General features: G+C 45.0%; 1 protein-coding gene across 1 annotated transcript in view; it reads right to left on the reverse strand.

Moving 5' to 3' along the window:
• Positions 1–517: 517 nt before the first annotated feature.
• The window catches only part of LOC128970528 (multiple epidermal growth factor-like domains protein 6), a 230828-nt gene continuing 207844 nt past the window's right edge, over positions 518–23501 (reverse strand). The window contains 14 exon segments of the mRNA XM_054385757.1: positions 518–597; positions 1890–2018; positions 3979–4104; positions 4760–4888; positions 5339–5467; positions 8707–8835; positions 9833–9958; positions 10846–10974; positions 16583–16714; positions 18401–18529; positions 18752–18880; positions 20090–20235; positions 21021–21153; positions 22757–22876. Of these exon segments, the coding sequence (XP_054241732.1) occupies positions 518–597; positions 1890–2018; positions 3979–4104; positions 4760–4888; positions 5339–5467; positions 8707–8835; positions 9833–9958; positions 10846–10974; positions 16583–16714; positions 18401–18529; positions 18752–18880; positions 20090–20235; positions 21021–21153; positions 22757–22876 (1766 nt within the window).

Raw genomic sequence — 23501 nt, forward strand, 5'->3', positions numbered from 1 at the left:
TTCCTTAGTTGCAAGACTGAATGCTTTCTTTAGATGTAGAAGGTTACTCAAAGAGGAATTAATTTGGTGACTCCCACTAGCTTCTGTGGAATGTGGTTTTTTTCAGTGAATCCAGATTGGCTTCATAATCTGTGGAACACTCATTAAAACTTCACACTGGTTGCTGAGTAGGTTTAGCAAGTCACTCCCAAGTGGTCACTGCATGCTGATATGTCACACATCCTGGTATTCTTTGGAGCTGGTCTTATTAAAAATCATATCCAAACCTTCAAACAATTATATTATATATCAAAAAGAGTGTCCAGAGCAGATTAATGGAAGGGTAAGAGGCTGAGAATAAATACAGATGAAACAGATTCAACTTTTTAAAAGGATCCAGCTACTAAATGGCCTCTGTAGTCTTCCATAAGAAGTGTGAATACTTCAGTACAATTCAAGCTGAATTGAATGGCTGTTTTCATATCCAAATTCAAATACCGTCTGTGCATATAAAACAGTTCATTTATTAGTCCAAATGTTACTGTTGTAGAGCTCTTGGAAAAACATTCCCTCTTTCTTGAGTTTGCTCTTCATAAAAAGGAAGCTTTGGAGGGCCACCTAGAGAACAAAGTAGAAGCATGGTTTCTGGTCTATATATATAATGTCATGTTGAGATATGAGATTATACAATAGACAACTTGATAGTATACAGATTATAATGACATAGATTATAAATTATGATATTATATAGGCAAATAATCCGATAAATGGTACTCTTCAAAAGAAGGTAGAGGACTGCATTACACTGACCTCACCACAGAGGCAGAGAGCAGGCAAAACAACAGAACAGCTCCCAAAGGGAAGCTTCCCAGAGCATTTCCTGAACTAAACACAGACTTGGACAGAATCACCACCAAGCCAATTGTGATTACACTGCAGTACAAGGGTGGTGGGACCCCAGAAGAGGCTCCCCAGGGAGGTTGTTGATGCCTCCCCTCCCTGGGGAAGTTTAAGGGAATGTTGGATAAGGCCTGGAGCAGCCGAGTCTGGTTGAGGGACATCTGTAGCCATGGACAGGTCAGAGTAGATGATCTCAAAGGTCCCTTCCAACCTCAGCCATTCTGTGATTCTATGACACAAGTGGGAGGGATCTTTCACTCAGTATTATTACCTCATTAAGAGGAGAAATTATCTAAATAAGCAAAACTTGAAAGCCCAGATCCTTCTGTGACCGTGTGCTCACAAACCAATCCAAATCTATTTCCCAGTGCTTTATCTACTTACTTGTCTTGTCACACATCACCATGTTCTTCACAGTCTGACTCCTCCACAAAAAGTAAGTAAAAGTGATGGACATACAGCAAGGAAACGTCCTTATTCATCTTACAGAGGAGGCTGGGGACAGCAACCACTCGAGGCCAAGATTTCATACTGGCAAGCACAGAAGAGTGCACTGCTCTCCAGCACAGCTGTGCTGGAGGGAGCCTTGGGACTCCTTGAGCAGGCTGTGCAAGATCTCCACAGCTTGCTCTAAGGAGAAACCAGTGCACTCAGTCTGTTCAGCTTGGCCAGGGCCTCACAACCTCCTGGAATGAATCCTGGCGTTTGCAGTGTCTGCTGTTATTCGCACCATCAGGCTCCCGGACCTTTAGGAGACAGCACATACCAGCACAACCCTTCCAAGCAAAGCTGCTGCTGCTGTCACAGGCTGAGTCTTTCACCTGAGGTGGAAATGCAGAACAGCTGCTGCCTCACACAGCCTGATACAGGAGCTGTGGTGGTTGCTGCTGCTGAGCATCAGGTTTGCGTGGTAGGTTGACACTCCTGTCCAAAGGGTCTGCTGACCATCACCATGGTCCGTGGGTGATCTCTTCTACTAAGAAATGCTGCACACCTCCAACTTGTGTTACCTTCTTTGCAGGTTGGCCCCATCCACGTGGCTGGGCACACACAGTTGCCATTGTATGGATTGCACTGGGATTTGCTGGCACACTGGCATCGCAGGGAGCAGTTGGGGCCATACTGGTGTGACCTGCATTCTGGAAGGACAAAAGTGTTTGGAAGAGAGTAAATGCTCCTTGTAGTTCACTGGGATCAGGAAACTACTTAGACAACTACATCTGTGAACATTAAAAGATGAGATTCTGGAAAGCTTTGCAGTCTTCAAGTTTCATCTGTCATATGGTCTGCCCAAGCGGGAGCCCAGCTGTCCTAAAGAAGTTCCCAGAATGGAAATCATTACTGGTGTAAAAATAGGGGCTGACAGCTCAACAGAAAAGATCTTGGGATCTGCTTAGGAAAGTTACTGTCAGCATCCTGGATCCACACTATCTCCTGCAACTCATTGCATTTTTATTTTTTTTTCCTGCAGTCATTTTTCTGCTGCACTACAGATTAGGGGTTGATCTGCTGGAAAGCAGCTCCATGGAAAAGGACCTTGGTGTCCTGGTGTACAATAAATTATCCATGGGAGAGCAATGTGCCCTTGCTGCCAAGAAAGCCAATGGTGTTCTGAGATGCATTAAGCAGTGTGCCCAGCAGCTCAAGGGAGGTTCCCTTCCTACTCTATATTCTGCCCTAGTGAGGCCACATCTGGAATATTGGGTCCAGTTCTGGGCTCCCCAGTTTAGGAGAGACAGTAATATACTAGAGAGAGTCCGATGGATGACTAAGGGACTGGAAGATGTCTTGTGAGGAAAGGATGAGAGACTTGGGGCTGTTTAGCCCAGAGAAGAGAAGAATGAGAGGCAATCTGATTGATTTTACAAATGTGTGAAGGGTGGACATCAAGAAGGGACCAGTCTCTTTTCAGTGGTGCCCTGTGACAGCAGATGAGGAGCAATGGACACAAACTGGAACACAGAAAGTTTCACCTCAACATCAGGAAAAACTTTACCCTGAGGGTTCAGAGCCCTGAAGCAGGCTGCCCAGAGAGGTTGTGCAGTCTCCTTCTCTAGAGGCTTTCAAGACCCATCTGGACCCATCCTGTGTGATCTGCCCTAGGTGACCCTGGTTTGGCAGGGGGGTGGGACTCAATGATCTCCAGATGTCCCTTCCAATCCCTTCCATTCTATAATTCTGTGATAGAGCAAAGTCCTGCAGGAAAAGTTAGCAGCAGGTCACAGGGCAGGGTTCTCCTTCCCCTCTACTCTGCCCCAATGAGGCCACATCTGGAGCACTGTGTCCAGTTCTGGGCTCCCCAGTGTAAGAAAGACAGGGAACTATTGGAGGGAGCCCAGAGCAGGCTACAAAGATGCTGAGGGGACTGGGAAGGAAAGGTGAAGTGACCTGGGGCTCTTTAGTCTAGAGAAGACAGAGAGGGGATCTTACCAATAGTGATCAATATCTAAAAGGCAGGCATCAAGAGGATAGGCCAGATTTTTCAGTGGTGCCCAGTGATAGGACAAGGGGCAATGGACACAAATTAGAGGTTCCATCTAAACATAAATAAAAAATTATTTCTTTTGAGGGTGACAGTGCACTGGAACAGGCTGCTCAGAGTGGTTGTAGAGTCTCCTTCTCTGGAGACTTTCAAAACCTGCTTGGATGATCCTGGGCAACATGCTCTGGGTGACCCTGCTTTAGCAGGAGGATGGACCAGATGATGTCCAGAGGTCCCTTCCAGCCCTTACTAAATGATTCTGTGTGACAAATGGCAGTCAGATCCTGTTTGCACCCTCTGGAGTCTTCCCAACTATACCTGTAAAACTGTGGGCTTTTTGGGGTATTCTTCACTAGTGCATGCTCTGCAGACCTCAAGGCACATGGAATTTTACAGTTGACCCATAAAGAGTTTTCCTATCAGTTTACCAATTTAAATATTGATTAAATCAAGCAGTACAACCTGCTGATAAAGCTGTTGATAACCCATACGAGTGATTTGCTATGAACAATGTGTTCCTGAACAGCAACAAATGTCCTTTCACAGTTACACCTAGACCAACAGGTCATATTGGTTTAACTAGACAGAGTCCAGCCCTTAGAAAATATTACCCTTACCAACGTCACATTTGTCTCCAGTCTTCCCAGGTGGGCAAAGGCACTTCCCAGTTTCTGGGTCACAAGGAGCATCCCCACAGTCACACCGGTGCCGGCATCTCTCTCCAAACCATCCCTTGTCACAGCCTGATGGCAAGAGTGATTTTTTTCAGATGTACATTTGAATGGCAAGTTGTAGATTAAATCAGAGGAGTTTTTCCAGGATGTCTCAAAGAAAGCTCATAAACTCTCCACTGAAATGAGTGTAAATGCCAAGTTTAATGAAGAACTGAACGTAGCAGAACAGGCTTTATTTTCACCTGAACTCTACTTGTGTTGGGTTCATCTAACCTAACCTGTCAAAAGGATCTGTTAATCCATCCCAGAAATGCAGCTGACACTTCTTTTCATTTTTAATTAGAACTCTCCAGAAGACCATTCCATAACACTCAACAGTTCTGACATGCACCTATTTAATAATCTTATTTGGAGTTTTAGAAGCAAATTTAAAAATCAGTAAAAGGAACTTATTTTTAATAAAAGACATGTGGAACTCATTGCTGCAAGACATCACGGAGACCAGCACTTCCCTCCTATTAATTGGAACCAGATTAGTTAATTTATAAGGAAATGAGAATGCCCAGCCATAGAACAGGTAAACAACCCCAAATCCAGTGTTTTGGGGTATTCCTAAAGATCAGAATATGGAAGAAATTGCTCTCAGTGCACAAATATTTGAGCAGGGTCATGAATTTGATTTTGGTTTTGTTTGTTTCCTTTTAGGTCAGAAGGGTACAAGTACCTTTTTCACAGTGGACACCTTGATAACCCAAAGGACAGAGGCACTGTCCTGTCACTGTGTCGCAGCTCGCTCCATTTTCACAGGCACACACATGGAGACAGTTGAGCCCATAAAATCCAAGGGGACATCCTGAAAAATCAGAGAATCAGAGGACGCATTGTCTTCCCCAGCTAGATCAGGTTGCTCAGAGCCCCATCAAGCCTAACCTTGACTGTCTCCAGGGATGTCACCACCTCCCTGAGCAACCTGCTCCAGTATTTCACCACCCTTACAGAGAAAAAACTTAAGTGAAAGCTTGAGACAGAGATGGTTTATGATGAAAAACACACATCCCTTTAAAATCCTCTGTATTCCCCAGCAACATTCCTTGGGAGCCAAATAAATGCTATTTACCATTAGGTCTAGCAATGCCATGTGCTCTTAAAGCTTGTACCACCCCAGCATCGCAGGTACTCAGACCTGGAAGCAGCTGAGTGATCTGGGACACTCCCAAAATTTTAAGTGAACCAGTGAGGTGGGTATGTGACTACTCTGAGGGCCCACAGCCCGTGTGGTGCCTTCCAGGGTGCCTCCACTTACTGTGCTCGCAGGAGTGGCCGTAGTAACCCCGGGGGCACTGGCAGCAGCCTGTGAACCTGTCGCAGGTGGCGTTGTGCTGGCACGAGCAGTCCAAGCTGCAGCCTGACCCGTACTTTCCTGGCAGACATTCTGCTGGCAGGACATGGACAGAGAAACAGGCAAACAACAAAACAACATAATCACTGATCTCACCCAGGAAAGCTCTTCTGTGACAGCTCTGAGTAGCGTGCCCATACAATAAACTGGAAAGCCAAGGAGAATGCTTGTGATGAAGACACAGCATTATGACTAGGGGACCAGACCATCTCTCTTATGAAGAAAGGCTGAGGGACTTGGGGCTTTTTAGCCTAAAGAAGACTGAGGGAGAGTGTCTCATCAATGCTTATAAATACTTAAAGGTCTTATAAATACTTATAAATACTTATAAATACAAAAGGGTGTCACGACGATGAAGCCACTAGTATTTCAGTGGTGCCCAGTGACAGGACAAGATGTAATGGGAACAGACATGAAAATAGAAAGTTGCATCTAAAGATGAGGAATAACTTCTTTACTTTGAGGGTGGTACACCACTGAAGCAGGCTGCCCAGAAAGGTGGTGGAGTCTCCTCCTCGGGAGTCGTTCGAACCCCACCTGGATACTGTGATCTTGTGCAGCCTGCTCTGGGTGAACTTGCTCCGGCAGGGGGGATTGGTCCAGAAGATCTCCAGAGCTTCCTTCCAACCCCTATCATTCTGTGGTTCTGTGATTTAGGGCTGCAAAGATAACTGGGGGCTGAAGCACCTCTGCTATGAGGACAAGCTAAGAGAGCTGAGGCTGGTGAGCCTGGAGATAGGAAGTTTCCAGAGAGACCTTGTAGCAGCTTTACAGTATTAAAATGGGTCTGTACAAAAGATGGCAAGGGTCTTTTTTCAAGGAGTACAGGGATAGGACAAGGTTTAATGTCTTTAAAATGAAAAAGGATAGACTTTGCTTAGATGTAAAGAAAAAGTTTAGGTCAGGTTGGATGGGGCTTGAAGCAACCTGGTTCAGCAGAAGGTGCCCTTGCCTGTGGCAGGGAGGTTTGGATCTAGATGATCTTTCAGGTCTCTTCGAACCCAATCCACTCTATGAATCTATGATTTACATGCTTGATGAGAAATCTTTTTTATTATGAAGATTTTTGAACAGGAATTTCCCTGAACTTTTTATAGTCTACGTTTTTAAACTTGTCTCTTCATGTACTCAATGTTGGACCCACAGCATGCGTTGCAAAGCCATATAGTAAATGGCATAAATGGTAGTTTCTATTTTTTTCCCCTCTATCTACAGCAATATTTTCTTCGAGACACTAAGAAAGTGTGAAAGAAAACATGAAGCTTTCCATCCTCTGTGTTGTCATTGGAGTTCACACTATTCCAGTGCCTAATAAAACCAGGAGGATCTCTTTTTCACACATAGCAACAGATTTCTCATCTCTAACGAGATGTCTGCTTTTACAGAGCTAAACATGTCTCAAATTACTGAAAGCCAAGTCATGCAAAAGTGACTGTGCCAAAGTAATTACCCTAGGCATCAGTTCTGCATAAGTTAACTTCCCACTGCTCTGATGATCTGATTCTGGGCAGATCAACTCCAATGAGCGTGGCTGTCCAAATAATCAGATTCATAACTCTGCAAATGTCAAGCAAGATCTTTCAAGAACCTCATATCTAATCACTAGAAAAAGGATGCCTGTCTTGGATTTCTAGTCAAAACACACTTAAACCCACGCTGCTGTGGAAATCAGGACTCAATTTTTCCAATAACTTGGCTAGCTCTGTCGAAAGATCAGTAGCGAAGCTCTTCCTAGTGATAGAGCACACAGTCCATCATACAAGGTGTGCATGTTTGCCCCTGTACTTGACCTCAGAGCTGTTTTATCTAAGCACATGTCTAGGATACACCCATGGATCCTCTGCTCCATGTGGTCACACTTGCATGACCCTCCTAAGGCTTCACAACCCAAACACAGTCCAAGAGTGCTTAACAGAGGTCTCAATCATGGGCAAACAGAGGTGTAGAGCTGTGGCCTACGCAGCATGAGTTTAGCCAGCTATTGCCAAACTGCACTTTTTTAAGTGCCTACCCACAGTGGTATTCACATTGTGAGTGGCTCCATGTAGTCAGCATCCTTCCTTTTCTCCTTCTCTGCACACACACATGCATAAAGCAGGTCTCTGGGTCTTCTCAGGTGCAAAGTGAAACAGTTGCCTTGAAGAATTCTGTTAAAAAATGTCATTTCTATAAGACACTTTTATATAGGGAGACTCCCCTATAACCACCAGTTCTTTGCCAAGATGGTATGGACCTTGAAGTGGATATCTTATAGATGTCAGGGACAAAAAGGCTGCAAAATGAAAGCCCTAGAGTGTTGGGGAGATTGCATACTGGCAGGGATGATTTAACAACGACACTGTTTTGAATGTCAGCTCAGAACTAACTATGTATTTGACCTCATTCCTGTAAACTCGTATTTTCCTCAATATTTAAGTCCATTATTATATAGATATCTCCCCTCTGGAGACATAAATTGCAACATAACTGTAGAATGACTTTGGGGAGATAGACAGAAAGCCATAGAAAAACTCCACTCTGGGCTGGCAGGAGGGTTTCTGGGGTGAAAACTGATCTTACTCTGTTTAAGCGTGCTCTGTCTTGTGTATGGGAGAGCTGCCACAGAGAAGCAAGAATGAGATTGCAGGACAGTTTCAATTGCTTTGGACAGATGTTGTCAGAATTGCACTAGCAGGGAAATTAAAACATGGGAAGTTCAGCTGCAGTCCAATGTCAAAGGAAGAGAGTAACAAGAGAGAACATAAGAGAGGAGGGAGAAGTGGGCTTCTGCTGACCTTGGAGTAGCATGTGAAAGAAGATACAAAACAATGCTCCCATGAACAAAAGAACACAAAAGGAGAAGGAATAAGAGTCCATACTAAGGAATTCACAAGTTTCAAAGCAGGACTAATGAGGAAGCTGCCTCTGAAAAAAACAGACCTAAAGCTCTAACTAGGAACAGGTCTATGTGAGAGCAGCTTCAGAGAGTCATGACACTAAGCTTGTCAGAGTTCAAGGAGCACCTGGATGATGCTCTCAGTCATATGATTTAGTTTCAGGTAACCTTTTGAGAAGCAAGGACTTGGACACAGTGACCACACACAGAATCACAGAATGTTAGGGGTTGGAAGGGACCTGCAGAAATCATGGAGGATCCTTGCAAACTGACACATTCTATGAATGCACCTGGGAAAAGGTCTCCTTAAATGAAAACTGTCCCCTTTGGAGGTCTGAAGACACTGGGAAGCCCTGCTTGAATGTACACTTCCACTAACATCAAAGCAGACAATTACCTTTCTCACACCACCTGCCTGTCCAGCCAAGCCCACAGGTGCAGTTGCCATCCACGTGGTCACAGATGCCACCATTCTGACAGGTACATGTGAGATGGCAGTTGGGGCCATATTGTCCCTGGGGACACACTACAGAGAATTAACAAAGTTTGAAAAACAAAAAACAAGCACACATAAATATAAATCATTAAAAAAAGGATGAAGGTGACAGAGAATAAATACAAAGATAGGCTCCCCATGTGCCTGGTGTCTCCCAGGGGCTGTGGGACACTTCATGCTCATCATATCTCCTCCTTACTTGACTCCATTCCATTTGCTCCTCTTGCTCTCCCCACTTTGTCCCATCTCTCAATTCCTCCTCTTAGAATCATAGAATCAACCAGGTTGGAAGAGACCTCCAAGATCCAACCTGTCACCCAGCCCTAAGCAATCAACTAGACCACGGCACTAAGTGCCTCATCCAGTCTTCTCTTGAACATCTCCAGTGATGGTGAATCCACCACCTCCCTGAGCAGCCCATTCCAATGGGCAATCACCCTCTCTGTGAAGAACTTCCTCCTAATATCCAGCCTATACCCCCCCTGGCACAACTTGAGACTGTGTCCTCTTGTTCTGCTGCTGGGTGCCTGGGAGAAGAGACCAACCCTCACCTGGCTACAACCTCTCCTCAGGTAGTTGTAGACAGCAGTGAGGTCACCCTTCAGTAGATCCTCTTCAGTAGATCCTCTCACCCCCCTTTTTCAGCTCTAGAAATTTGCTTCTGAATTTAGCCCCATCCACCCACAGAGCCCTCACCCTGCCCAAGTTGTGTGGTACAAACCACCCTTTTCCCCCACCTTGATGTTCTGTTTGGACTGCATTCTCTGAAAGGGGTCACTCCAGCTTTGTGGAGTGCAATGGTACTGAACGTGGTGGAGCAAAGCAGTGAGATATGGGCAGGAGATGGGGAGCAGGATAAAGGGAGGGTGATGGAGCGGAGAGGGCCAGGGGCCAAGTACAGCAAACTGCAAGGTGATCAAGCAAAGGCGCTGGGAAGCACAGCCACAGACAATGCCTGGCGCTGAGTTTATTTGCTGGTTAAGTATGTGCCCAGCTGACAAGATGACCTCAGGTCCTGCTTTGTTACCTTGCTGACAGCCAGGTCCCATTTGGCCAGGAGGACAGGTACACTTGCCAGTCCGTGGGTCACACTGACCTTTACCACAGGCACACAACTGGGCGCAGTCCTTCCCGTATCGGTTTTCAGGGCAAGCTGAAGGAAGCAGAGCCACTTGTTAAACACCTTCGGCATCCAACACCAGCTTCCATTTTTAACTAGGCAGGATCTTACAGGTAGAGCTGGCTTCATTTTTGTTCCAGCTGAGGTGCTTCAAAGCAATTATGAAAGCAAAACCCATCCAAAGACAGGACTGCTTCTTCCTCTGAAACTTTGCTGGAGGTTATAAATATAACCCACGGTATCACATGGAACATATTGCAGGCCCCCTACCAAAACAGTGAGTGCACCACTAAAAAAACCCCAGCTGTTAACCCCCAGATAAAGACATCTTTCCTTCTTTAATATTGATGCTCTCTTATGCTGAAGAGAAAAGCTAGAGGCTACTAAACATTAAAACACTGCCTTTCACTGAATAAGCTGAAGAGAACTTCAGAGATCATCATAACTGTGGAAACAGCACAGAAATTCAGCCACACAATTTAGCTCAGAAACAGAGAAATAAAAAGTAGGTTGCCATGGAGTCTTTACCAGTTTTGCCATGACAAATCTGGATCTTTTTCCCCATTTATTGAAACTAATGGCACCACAGTGTGAAGCAAAATATTGAGATAATTTCTCAACCTAGAAATTTTGGACAGGAAGGAGGAACTTGAGCAACTCATGCTGAGCTGGCTCTAGAAACAAATTTGGGCAAGCAGGTTGTAATCCTGGGACAAGCATCCTCTCTTCTATGCACACAGAAAAGAGGGAAAAATATTTGTCAAGAGATTTTTTTTTTTTTTTTACGAAGCTGGAATCCTGATTTATAATTCAAGGGTAGGAGGTGGCTGGGTTCTGTCTGCTTTTCTGCTGACAAGCTCTTATGCAATTATTCTCTCCGCTGTGTTTTGAAAGGAATCAGAACAGGAGCTTTGGCTTACTTTGACTACAGTCGGCTCCAATGAAGCCAGGCGCGCAATCACAAGTCCCTGCTGTGGGGTCGCAGTGGCCTCCGTTCATGCACTTGCAGAGGTTTTGGCAGTTTGAACCATAAGTACCTTTTGGACATCCTGTTTTAAAAGAGCAAACCAGCAATTAGGCTGTGTTGCCACCAGGCCCGTTGCATTTCATGTCATGAGTGCTTTGTTGCTTTCAACCACAATTAGATTTTTCCTTTTCTAACTCTATTCGCTTCTCGAGGGCCAGGAGTAGGCATTGACAAGCAGATGGTTGCCTTGCGCAGTGCGCTCCTTGGGGCAGTAAGGCAGCACTGACTTTCAATGTCAAACCTCAGGAAGGCTGGACCAAATCCTGCTGCCAAGTCTGGTTCAACTGCTCCTGGCTCTGCCCCCTCCTCCCCTTTCCTCACATATGATGGTGGCAAGAAAATCAAGCCCAGTTCTTCAGAGGTTTTCATCTTGGATTTCTGTTCTAAATCAACCCATTCCCCTTTCATTTTTCTCTGGAAAGAGATGGAGCCCTGGTCCTTCTTCCTTTGGGCGACACAGCTTGGTCTACCTGAGATGGCAAGAAGCTGTGAGCCATCTCTGCCCCTTTTAGCAGTCATTTTAGCTGACCAGTTATGGATGCTGAGGCAGGTCCCATCTTTTAAAAACGTTTAAGTTGGAGAAAGCTTCTTTCCTCTATAACCTGCTCTTTCCCTCTAAAATGGAGTTGGCATTTGGTGGGTTGTGAATGGAAGACTGTGAAAATGTGCACGAGAGGGTAACAAGAACTTTCAGAAGACCCCTTCTGAGAAGACAGAGACAAGAGAGAGGTACTTTAAATGTAAAGCCAGAAAATTCTCCGAGGAATAAAACCAATAACAAAGCAACTACATTTTGGAATACAAAGAAGAAACGTAAGACCTGGAGGGACTGCTGAGCCAACATTACATGGCAACAGAGGTTTTCCAGGTGGAATCCAGTATTCCTGGTTTCTGTTTTGGACAGCTAATGTTGAAGGAGTGCTGAAAATAAGATGAGGAAGACATGAATGCATCTGCCATGCTTAGTTCATGTCTTCAAGGTACTCTTTAGAGTGATGGAGACTGGAAATGAGGAAAAGAGCTGGGCAGGCAGCTAGGCACGTGTTTCCAATCTGCTAGGGTTGACTCCAGCATGCCACCACTGAGGTCTGGAGATGCAGGTTGTTCTCCTCATTTTCCAGTGGACTAGAAGAGAGATGAGAGCCCTATGGCACTTCAAGAGCAACTTGATCATCACTGAGCAGTTATACTAGTGCTACTACCTCTGTATTTCTTTGCTCCTTCCTTCCTTCTGTCTCTTGGTAAAAGGAAAACCTATGGCTGCCTTGGAAATCTGCTTGAATATATATTTGTACGTCTCCAAGCAACAGATCTCATGCAATCCCTGAATAAATAACTTTATACATTTTCTCTCTTTTCTGAAGGCATGAAAGCATGGTCTGAGTGGATGGAGAAATCTCTGGGTTTTTTAGAACTACTCAGTAGAGAGGGGGAGCTTAGGAGAAGCCTATTAAAATAAAGCTTGAAACTGGCTTCTGCTCAAATCAGGATAGCAGATCATCAGGACTAAACAGATACACGTGTTTAGAACATACAGATACTCTCTCCCTGGTCCTTCTCAACCATGGCTGCTTCTCAGTGAATACTTCATCATCACTGCTTCCATCTGTCAGTACAGAAAATCTGTTTCATGTGCAAACTCTGGCATCAAGGAGCGAGTCCTGCACCATCCATTTCATTTCCACCAAGACATGAAGTTCAGGACACACCCAGATTCAAGGATTTAATTGGACTCAAAGTGAGTTTCTCCTTTCTTCCTCCTTTTCCCTTCAGTCATCATTTGGATTTTCTCTCTTTTTTTTTTTTTATGATTTAATTCTCTTTCCCACACTCCCAACCATGTTGTTTCTCCATGGCAAAGCTGTCAGAGTTGTTCCTCAGCTCAAGACTAGTAAGAGCTGTCCTGCTACTGGAAGGGATGCAGCAATTAACCCTTTACCAATTTTTTTTTTAACCTTGCAGCATTTTAGTAATTTCAGTTCAAAAGGGAAGAGCACAAGCAGGGCAAACACATCAGCTGTGACCTCCACATGGTTATTAATATCTCATCTGTTACTACTTTGGTGAAGAACTTCTATGCTGATAGCTAGGGCAATTTACACAGTACCCTGCCATTTAAAGTAGGCTCTGCCTGTATAAAGAGGCTTAGCCTCTAACCACCAGTTATCTCATAAAGACATTTTCTAATTTAACAGTTTCCTGTGCATCTGACTTAGGTTTTTCTGAGAACAGCAGAAGCAGTAGCCAGATTTCTAACTCATATCCTGATTTTTTTTTTTCCCCTTCTGGTTTGGGTGGTTTTGCCATGACCAAGAGCTCCTAAATCTTTTCACACCAACTGCATACACTGAGGTTTTTCTTACCAATGTTATTAATTGCATTGTCAAAAAATCACTTCTGAGGCATCCTGTTACCTACAGCTTTGAAGGTGAAGCTGCTGAGGTCTTTCTGGCTTAGGATTCAGCCCAGTAAATGTCACACAGACACAGCATGTTTTTTGTTTTGTTTTTTTGTTTTATCCATTACAACACCACTTACTCCTTTTTATTCACAACTTCACTCAAGCAGATCTGCCTGTCCACTGAGTTATGGACAAGTGATGGGAACCTTATTGCTAGGTTGTCTGCTTCCTCTGGGTCCTGCCAAGAGGCTGTTTCAGCTCTTCACTCCAAAATTTGAGAACATGAAAGCCTCGTTGCTTTTGGCTCCTGGAAATTTGACTTCCCAGCCAACAACACCTTTTATAGATACTTTCTTGAACCTTTTTTCACAGTACTATAAATATAGCAATAGTTGCCAGAAACTGCTTCCAACAGCATCCAGCCACATGTTGACTGGACTGAAGCCCACTTCACGTCTTTGGGAGCGGCTCCCTGGGCTGTTTTTAATATTATATCGAAAGCTTCTTCATCCTGGAGCAGCCCCAGTTCTCCCTGTAATGAGGATGGTGGGAACATGGAGTATTCCCACCAAAGTCACGCTAGCTGTCCTTGGTTATCAGACAGTCGCTTCAGAGTCAGGTCCACAATCTCCCATCCCACTGACCTAAACCTAAAAATAACTCACAGTTAAACTCTTTCCCTTCCATTTGGGTGTCTGCCTATTTTGGGAAGCTAAGAGAACATAATGCCATGAAAGCTCATGTCTCATGTGCTATAGGTTTAATCCTGGCTACACCAGAAGGCAGAATCCCCTCTGAATGCAGCGGAACACAGGTTTCATCCTGGAAGTCATTTCTTCTTCAGCCTAATTATTAATGCTTTACATGTTCAAACTCTGAAATAAAAGGTTGAGGATCTAAGCATGCTGGAGGACATTTACCATAGCCTAGAGAGATTTAGCACAACACACACAGGTAGTGACTTCTGAAGGATTGCTACATGAAAGCAACAGGCCAACCATGATTAAGCCTTTTCAAATGATGCTGTTAAATAGTTGATCTCCACTACTGCTCTGCTATAACATTTATTATCATCTAATGCATAATGGATCCAGACGCTCTAGCCTAGATGTTGAAGGCTGGATTTCGATCTCACTTAAAGAGTGAGAACTGATGGATAAAGGATGAGAGAATCAATCCTTACATTTACATTTATATTTTAAAGAATAACTTGTGATGACATGGTGGTAATACAAACGTCCATTGCTGTAATGAGCCTCTTGCCTATTTATAGCCAAGGAATAAACCACAGGTTTAACCCTTCCCAGAGCTGCACAGACTGCAGCTGGGCTCTGTATCCAAATTTTCATCACCCCCCTACAAAAAAAAAAAAAAAAAAAAAAAAAAAAAAAAAAAAAACCCAAAAAACAAAAAAACCCCAAACCAAAAAAGGGCTGTGCTGGCTTCCTAAGAGAAGAAAATCAGCATTCACCAAGGAAAGACTGAGCTTGAAACATGACCACCAAGGAAAGACTGAGCTTGAAACATGACCACCAAGGAAAGACTGAGCTTGAAACATGACAGCTTTGGCGTTTGTTTGGTTTTGTGTTGGGTTGGTTGTTTGGTTTTTTTTTTTTTTTAATGAAATGAAACTATTACAAGTCAATGGGGTAAAACCAAAATTAAAGTTGTAAATAAAAAAGGTAATTAACTGTCTCCTTTATTGGAAACTTTGGTTCATGTTTCTTATCAATTGCCGCGTTCCACCAGAAACAACGTTACAGATGTCCTAAAAGACTGGCACCAGGCATGTGGATCTGGGAATATATATATTTTTTTTTTATGATGGAGCATTTGGCCAATCAGCATTTTGTCCTCTCCACCAGTCACCTTGTTTCAATCCAGGGTAAGAATTTGTTTGACTTGATTGCTCCTGGGAAGGCCTTACAACTTAAGTGACTTTATGAACCACTTAGATTTATTGACGATTGCAGCTCGTTGTTTTCCAATAACCATTTGTCCTTCCTCGAGCACACAGAGATTTTGGGAATTATTTTGGCTTAAGTATTTTGAAATGAAAGAGTTACACAATACCCAGGCAAAGCTGAAGATGAGAGGTGTAAATGCAGAGAACGGTAACGAGATTCTTCAGTGTGCCATGAAATTGGAAAGAATTTAGATAGTAAGAGGATCTTACTTTGAAAATTAATTTTTAAATACTTAAAAAAAAATTAAATACTTAAAAAAATTAATGGCTTTTATCCAAAATGTTTTTTTAAAAATCAATCTTTTTGCAATAACTCAGGTATTTTTGTTATTGTTCATTAACCCACAATACTTTTATTATTGTGAATTAACCATATTTTTTCCCAGTCAGCACTGAAGATCGTAGAATAGAATACTTGGGGGTTGGAAGAGACCTCCAGGGATCACTGAAGTACTGATATGGATCACAGAATCATAGAATTGTCAGGCTGGAAGGGACCACAAGGATCACCTAGTACCAACCCCCCTGCCATGGGCAGGGACACCTCACACTACAGCAGGTTGCTCACAGCCACATCCAGCCTCGCCTTAAAAACATCCATGGATGAAGCTTCCACCACCTTCCTGGGTAAACTGTTCCAGTGTCTCATCACCCTCATAGGGAAGAATTTCTTTCTAACATCCAATCTGAATCTACCCATTTCTAGTTTTGCTCCATTTTCTCTGTGTCACTACCTGACATCCTCAAAAGTCCCTCCTCAGCTTTCTTGCAGCCCCCTTCAGATTCTGGAAGGCCACAATAAGGTCTCCTTGGAGCCTTCTCCTCTCCAGACTGCACAACCCCAACTCTCTCAGTCTGTCTCCATAGCAGAGGAGCTCCAGCCCTCTGATCATCCTCATGGCCCTTCTCTGGACATGTTCTAGCACCTCCAGTAACAGGGGCTCCAAAACTGGATGCAGTTCTCCAGGTGGGGGTCTCACCAGCATGGAGTAGAGGGGGAGAATCACATCCCTTGACCTCCTGGCTATGCTTCTGTTGATGCAGCCCAGGACGTGATTGGCTTTCTGGGCTGCAAGTACACACTGGTAGCTCATGTTGAGCTTCTCATCTACCAGCACCCCAAGGCCGTTTTCTTCAGGGCTGCTCTCAAGCCAGTCGCTACCCAGCCTCTATCGGTGCTTGGGATGAACTCAAAGTTCCAACAGATATTTCTGCATAACTTGGTCCTTGCTCAGAAAGTGGACAACCCACAAAGATACTCACGGAGGTGGCAGTGGGCCCCGTGGTACCCCGGGTGGCAGGCACAGACACCAGTCACTGGGTGACACTCTTCATTCTCAGCAGAGCACTGACACACTCGGTTACAGTTCTTCCCATACGTGCCTGGTGGACAAGCTTGGGGAAGAGGAAATGTAAGCCAGTAAATTAAATTTGTCTTGGTAAATATAGCAGTCAAACAAAGAGCCAAGCTTAAATTTATTAAATAAAACCCCTGCCTACAGAGCGATGCTCTCCTGTGGGACTTGGGATTTATTACATTTACTTGGGGGTTACTTCACTGCTTGATTTTGTTTTGTTCAGTCAATTTGTGCACAACTGTCAAGGGCCAGATACAATTTTCTTGTCACTAGGAGAGGAAAAAAAAAAATCATAGGGAAATGTCAGGTAAAATTGACTAAAATAACAGCATAATTCACAAGGGGCCAGGCATGTGGATAAAGACATTCTGCCTTTTGCAGGGAGTTTAAACTTGCAAAGCTGCTGCAGTGCCAGCATCTTCATGGTTTCATTCTGCCTGTTGACAGCCACATTGCCTACAGGTTTTGGACCTTCCACATCCTAATTCTGACATCTCACTTCCATTAAGTTGCCCTGTTTGTGGGTCACGATTTAGATTCTATTAGTGGAGGATATGGGACACTGATGTCAATTCTTTTAATTCTTTTTTTTTTTTCTGTTGCTGTTTCTCTTTTTTGCTAAAGTGGTGCTCAGGGAAAAGGTTGTACGGAATGAAGTCAGAACTACGCAGCCAGGGTCACAGAACGAGCCCGCTCTCACAGACAGCTCCAGACAGCCAAACTCAGCACTGAAGAAAAAACAGATAATGACATTTCCATGAGCTGGAACAGCAGGAATAGAGAGTCTCTCACGGGGACATGGCCAGCAGAAAGCAGATCTGCAGCATAACCCACAGCGCAGCAATGGCCATATGCTGGAGCCAGGCACTGCTGGCATCTCCTCAGTCTATTTTCATAGAATGGTCAGGGCTGGAAGGAGATCATCTAGTCCAATTCCTCTGCCAAAGCATGACAACCTAGGGTAGGCCACACAGGAACATATCTAGGCAGGTTTTGAAAGTGTTTAGAGAACCAGACTCCACCATCTCTCCAGGAAGCCTGCTCCAGGGCTCTGTCACCCTCACAATGAAGTTTCTCCTGATGCTGAAGTGAACTTCCTGTGTTCCAGTTTGTACCCATTGCCCCTCATTCTATCACAGGGCACCACTGAAAATAAACGGGTCCTTTCCTCTTGACACCCACCCTTCAGATACTTATAAACTTTAATAAGATCCCCTCTCAGCCTTCTCTTCTCCAAGTTAGACAGCCCCAGGTCTCTCAGCCTTTCCTCATCAGGCAGGTGTTCCAGTCCCTTAGTTATACTTCTAGCCCTTTTTAGGACTCTCTCCAGCAATTCCCTGTCTCTCTTGAATGGGGGAGACCAGAACTGGACACAATACTCCAGATGTGGCCTTACTAGGGAAGAGCAGATCGGAAGGACAACCTCCCTTGACCTGCTGGACACACTCCTCTTCATGGTAGCCCAGGATACTACTGGCCTTCTTGACAACAAGGGCACATTTTGGTCCAGTTCAGACCTCCATTGCTCCTTGCCAGCCCAAGAGGGCTAAACCTAGAGGGCAAACCCTGCCAAGCCAGACAAACCACAGGGGTGACTGATAAGCAGCCCTTGCTTGAGGTTGTTGCTTCTTCCCTCTTCATTAAACCATCAGGTTTATATTTAAGAAATTAATTTCTTAATTAATTTACAAGGTTAATGTTTGAATAATTCTACCAAACTTACTTTTCTGGCAGCCATAGCCAGTGAAGCCTGGAGGACAGCCACACTGGCCTGTCAGGTGATGGCAGGGGACACCAGCAGGACATCGGCACCGCTGGGCACAGCCTGTGCCGTAGCGGCCAGGCAAGCAAGCTGCAAGAGTGCAACCAATCCTCGTTAGGGCACGGGGCAGAGGACAGCATGACAGAGCTACTCCCCATCAATGAATCTGCTGCACCCATCTCTGTGAACACCTCCAGACTGACCCCCCCAGAGCAACGTGGAAGCTAAAGGACCCTGTTGTCAGCTCTAGATCCAGGAGCAATATATGCCCTGAGCATATCCTTCCCCCACAGACGCCCAGCAGACACTCACGTTTGTCACAGTGCCTCCCTCGCCATCCCTTTTCACAGTGACATGCTCCAGTTTGGTGGTGGCAGGACAAGGCATGCATGCAGTCACACTGCTCCTCGCAGCGCTCCCCGAAAAATCCTGGAGGACAGACTGTGAGGAGAAGCAGAGAGAGCAAGAGTTCTTCCCTCTGCACAAAAAGCATCTGCCATGGGGCAAACGAGCCAACACTCTTCTTGCACATGGCCAGCAGGAGGTGGAAGACTGCATGCCCAGAAAATATCATTGAAAGGGAATACACTAAAAGCATTAAAAGTATTTAGTGTTGGCCATTCATGAGTCTGCACATGGAATTTTGCGAAGGCTTAGTCATAGGCTGCAGTACAAATACAGATGTTGTCTACAGAGATGCTGATGTCATTCAGTTTTACACAATCACAGCATGGTGAGGGATGGAAGGGACCTCTGTTAAAGCAGGGTCACCCAGGATTCCAGTGTCCAGGTGGGTTTGGAATCTCTCCAGGGAAGGAGACTCCACAGCTTCTCCAGGCAGCCTGTTCCAGTGCTCCATCACCTCTTCAAAGACAAGAACTTTTTCCATTTTCCAATTATACATGGATAAAGGGACAGCTGCTTGAAAAGTGAAAACATGCTGTGACCACATCCTGCTTTCCACTTCACAGGTCTCTGCAAAGTGACCATAGGCAAAGCAAGGCCTGAGGAAAATGAAGGTGAGCACAGTCAGGGCTTCATAGGCCACACTGGTGGCTGAGGCTTTGTGACTTTGTGAATCCTCTGCACCTCAGAAAACATCAGAACATTGCTTGTAGTTTGTGAAAATCACAGCACCTCAGTGCCCACCCTGAAAGCACTTTTCACATCATCTGATATCTACTGCTTATGAGTTTTCTATTTCTGGGATTTACATGGATTTAAATGTGCCAAGCAGCTATGTCAAATGTGGGCAATCTGGACCATGTGGAAGACTGGTACAATGTGAACCATTACAGACTAAATTGCTGAGCTCCCCTCAATGACTTTCAGAGACACAGCAACATGTGGCAAACTCCTTAAAACTCATTCCCTTTCATGTTTTCTTCCTTGTGCCCATAAGGTAGAGAAACACCTTCATTATCTTAGCAGGCAGGGAACAGAAGTAGGAGAAGATAAAATGACTTGGACAGGCACTTGGCAGCAGGAGACTGCAGTGAGCACACACAGCAACATTATTTCTTACTGGTCTACAGAATACTGGAAAATTATAATACAAAACAGAAGCAGACTTCACATGGGGGAGGCAGAAATGGCTGATTGCAGATCAGGGTGTTAAGATAAAGCATCTGCAGAAGGAAGTGCCCTTACCAACATCACAGTGGTCCCCAGTCCAGCCGTTGTGGCAGATGCATTTCCCCAAATGCTGGTCACAATCTCCATGGTGACAGCTACAGTTCTGCTGACAGCCCCCTCCAAACCTCCTGTCACCACACTCTGAAACGAGATGGGGAAGACTGAGGGGGGAACCAGACTGAAAGGGCTCCAGGGAAAGCACGCTTATGCCTCTGAAATACGAGACACCTAAAAACCTTCAGTGAGGGAGACTGTGAAGCCTCCTTTGACAAAATTCTCTAGATCCACAGAATGTTAGGGGTTGGAAGGGACCTCAAAAGCTCATCCAGTCCAACCCCCCTGCCAGAGCAGGATTACCTAGAACAGATCACACAGGAACACTTTGTGAATAGCTCCAGAGAGGGTGACTCCACAACCCCCCTGGGCAGCCTGTTCTTGAAAGACTTTTTATCATTACTTTTTCTCTCCTCATATTGAGTTTGTTACCTATCTACCCTGTCCCCAAGGGACAGAGAGTAGCTGACTCTTCTATTCTGTCCAGCAAGTTTCTAGGACCATGGTGTATTTGAGTGCCAACACCATGTCTCCCCTGAGTCTTCTGATTTGTGACTGACCAATCCATAATTTTCAGTCTCTGCACAGCAGGTGGTCTCCATCCCTCTGTCCCTCAGAATCACAGGAGCATTCAGGTTGGAATAGACCCTCAGGATCACCAAGTCCAAGCCACAACCCTGCTCTACAAAGTTCACCCCTAAAGCACATCCCCAAGCATCACATCCAAATGACCTTTAAACACACCCAGGATTGGTGACTCAACCACCTCCCTGGGCAGCTCATTCTAATGCACTCCTCTCTTTTTCCTGGGCTGTCTCACACCTCACCAGACTGAATTTCCTTGCAGAGAGACTGAAAGAAGGCACTGGAGGGAGGGAGGATGTGATGAGACTCCCCCAGCTCACATGTTATCCCTGTCCGGCCCTGGGGACAGCGGCACTCCCCAGTCATGCTGTCATACATTGCCTGGCCGTGGCAGACACAGCGCTGCTGACAGTTTGCACCATACCATCCATGAGGACAGGCTGTGAAGAAGAGGCAGGACAAGAATCTTCCATTAAGATGTGCAGGAGAAGGAGGCAAGTTAAACATAACCTTTCCCAGTTTGCACCCCTTCTTGCCCCCACAGTGATGGTGGAGATGCTGTGGAAGGTACACATGAGTAATGATGGGACCACGACTGATAAGGAATGACTCAGACCAACCTAAAACAGGTCTGGCTACAAAGCAGGTGATGAGCACAATTGGCTGTGACTCATCAAAAGGCCTTAAGATTTTCTGTTTGCACCTACAAAAAACATCTCTTGATTCTCACCAACTTTCTCAAGGAGTGAAGTTATTAATTTCCCTGTTTTCAGAGCATTTGTACAGTCCTGATATCCCAGCTCTCTTTCTAATTGATCCTGCTACCCACAGCTGGCTGATGACATTTCACAGTTTACTTTACTTTAATTGAGTTTCTGAATTCCCATCACATCCAACTCCTATGGATAAAACCTAATTTTTTGGCACACATGCCAGAGAAGCACCTTTTGAAGATCTTAACAAGAGCAAGTTCTTACTCTGTAAAAACAGAGCCACCAGAGGATGGCTCACCCAGCACTTATTCTACCTCCTTGCTTTCAAAAAGAAATCTCTAAAATGTGTCATGACAGACCAAGGGTTTGTTTGACTATGTCTTCATATCTGACAACAGCTCTGGATTTTTAGCTTTTGCTTTGGTTTTGTATAAGAGGCCTCCATGCAAAAAAAAGTTTTAGATTGTGTCATTAATTCCATCAAGACCTGCTTCGTGCCTTCCTGATTTTTTTTCTTCCTTCATGGAAAGAGCTTTTCACATCAAGTTTTAAAGGGGAAGTCACTTCCTTACCCCTGCCAGCTTTCATCCCCTTTCTGTGACCACCCTGATGCTGAAGAGCAGCCACTGCTTGTGTGATGCTACTGACTCCACACTCCAGCTCACCCAGGAGATCCACACCAGTATCCCCAGTTCTGTGACACTGGAGCCAGGTACCCCATGACAGAGGTGCAGGAAAAGGAGTCTTCTGCAACAGGGATGGACAAACTTCTTCTAGCAGTTTGGATTCAGGGGATTAGGATGTGCAACATGAGACTCAGTGCAGCTTTTCTCTGCCAGCCTCTTTCTCTTAAGGCTCATTGAGCTGGGCTTGTGCTTGAGGCACATGCATTGGTCTGATTGCCAAGGTTGGAAGTCCTAAAGCCTTTAACATGTTCTGGATTTAGCCTGTGTCTGGAACAGTGTTTGGTAATGACGCAGATCAGTCGAGAGCATGAGATGGTAAAGCAGGCCACAGAAACCAGACAGCTTCAGTACCATTGTGGGGGTTTTATGGACCATTTCTCCCTACATCAGCCTTCAAAATCAGCTTTTTTCCCCAGTTTATGACTCTGTTTCAGCCCCTTCTTCCTTGTGCATGCTGAGCTCCTGCGCTCAGTGGCATCACAGATGCATTTGACAGACCAAATCTTGTCATTGTGTAGATTCAAACCCAATAGCAACACAGAGCAATGCGATGATAATTAAAATACCAACAAGGGTCCCCTGAAGTGAAGTTTCATTTTCCCCTCCTATAGGTCTCTGCCAGGACTTGATATTTCTGACTGTACCTTCCTGGCAGGTGGATCCTTTCTACCCTGGACTACAAAGGCACATCCCATTTACACGATGACAGTGAGCTCTGCTGTGACAGTGACGAAGAGGACTGCAGCCTGGTCCATAGCTGTCCCCTTGGTGAGTTGCAATGAGAAAAGTCCATAAAATTTCCATCAGGAGCCATCACAGGAGGCACTGCACAAGAATAAACCTGAGACACGACCCAGCGCTGGGGAAATCAGCTTGAAAGTGGCTTCTGATGACACACTTTCCACATCATAAAGATGCCTAAGTCCATATATTATAACCAGGTCTGACACTCAAAAATATGCATCAGAGCATGTTCCAAAGAGGCTTTTATCAAAGGGCAGAATTGCTCAGGTGATGGATCAGCTGCCATCCCCTGCCCTGCAGAATGTCTTTGTGCTAAACTAATGGTCCAGCAGAACCGCCACCTTGACAGCCCAGGTATTTATTTGCATCCTGGTAAGAGAACTGACAACTTCATTGTTTGCAGCATTCATTTTTCACAGCTGGATGCCTCTGCTCACCCAGAGCCTCATTCTTTGGTCAGAGAGGGGTGATAATTCCAAGGCATTGGGTTAAGCAGCTGCTTCCCAGGTGGAAACTTAATGCAGCCATCTCCAAACCTACACTTGCTGCAGCTCCTCCTTCACTGCTGCCGCCTATGAAAAATGGCAGCAATTAGGTTCCTGTGGTCTCCATTGCACCTGAGATTTGGATTGCTTTGAATGTTGT

Source organism: Indicator indicator, chromosome 13 (assembly GCF_027791375.1).
Source record: "Indicator indicator isolate 239-I01 chromosome 13, UM_Iind_1.1, whole genome shotgun sequence".
Lineage (NCBI taxonomy): Eukaryota > Metazoa > Chordata > Aves > Piciformes > Indicatoridae > Indicator > Indicator indicator.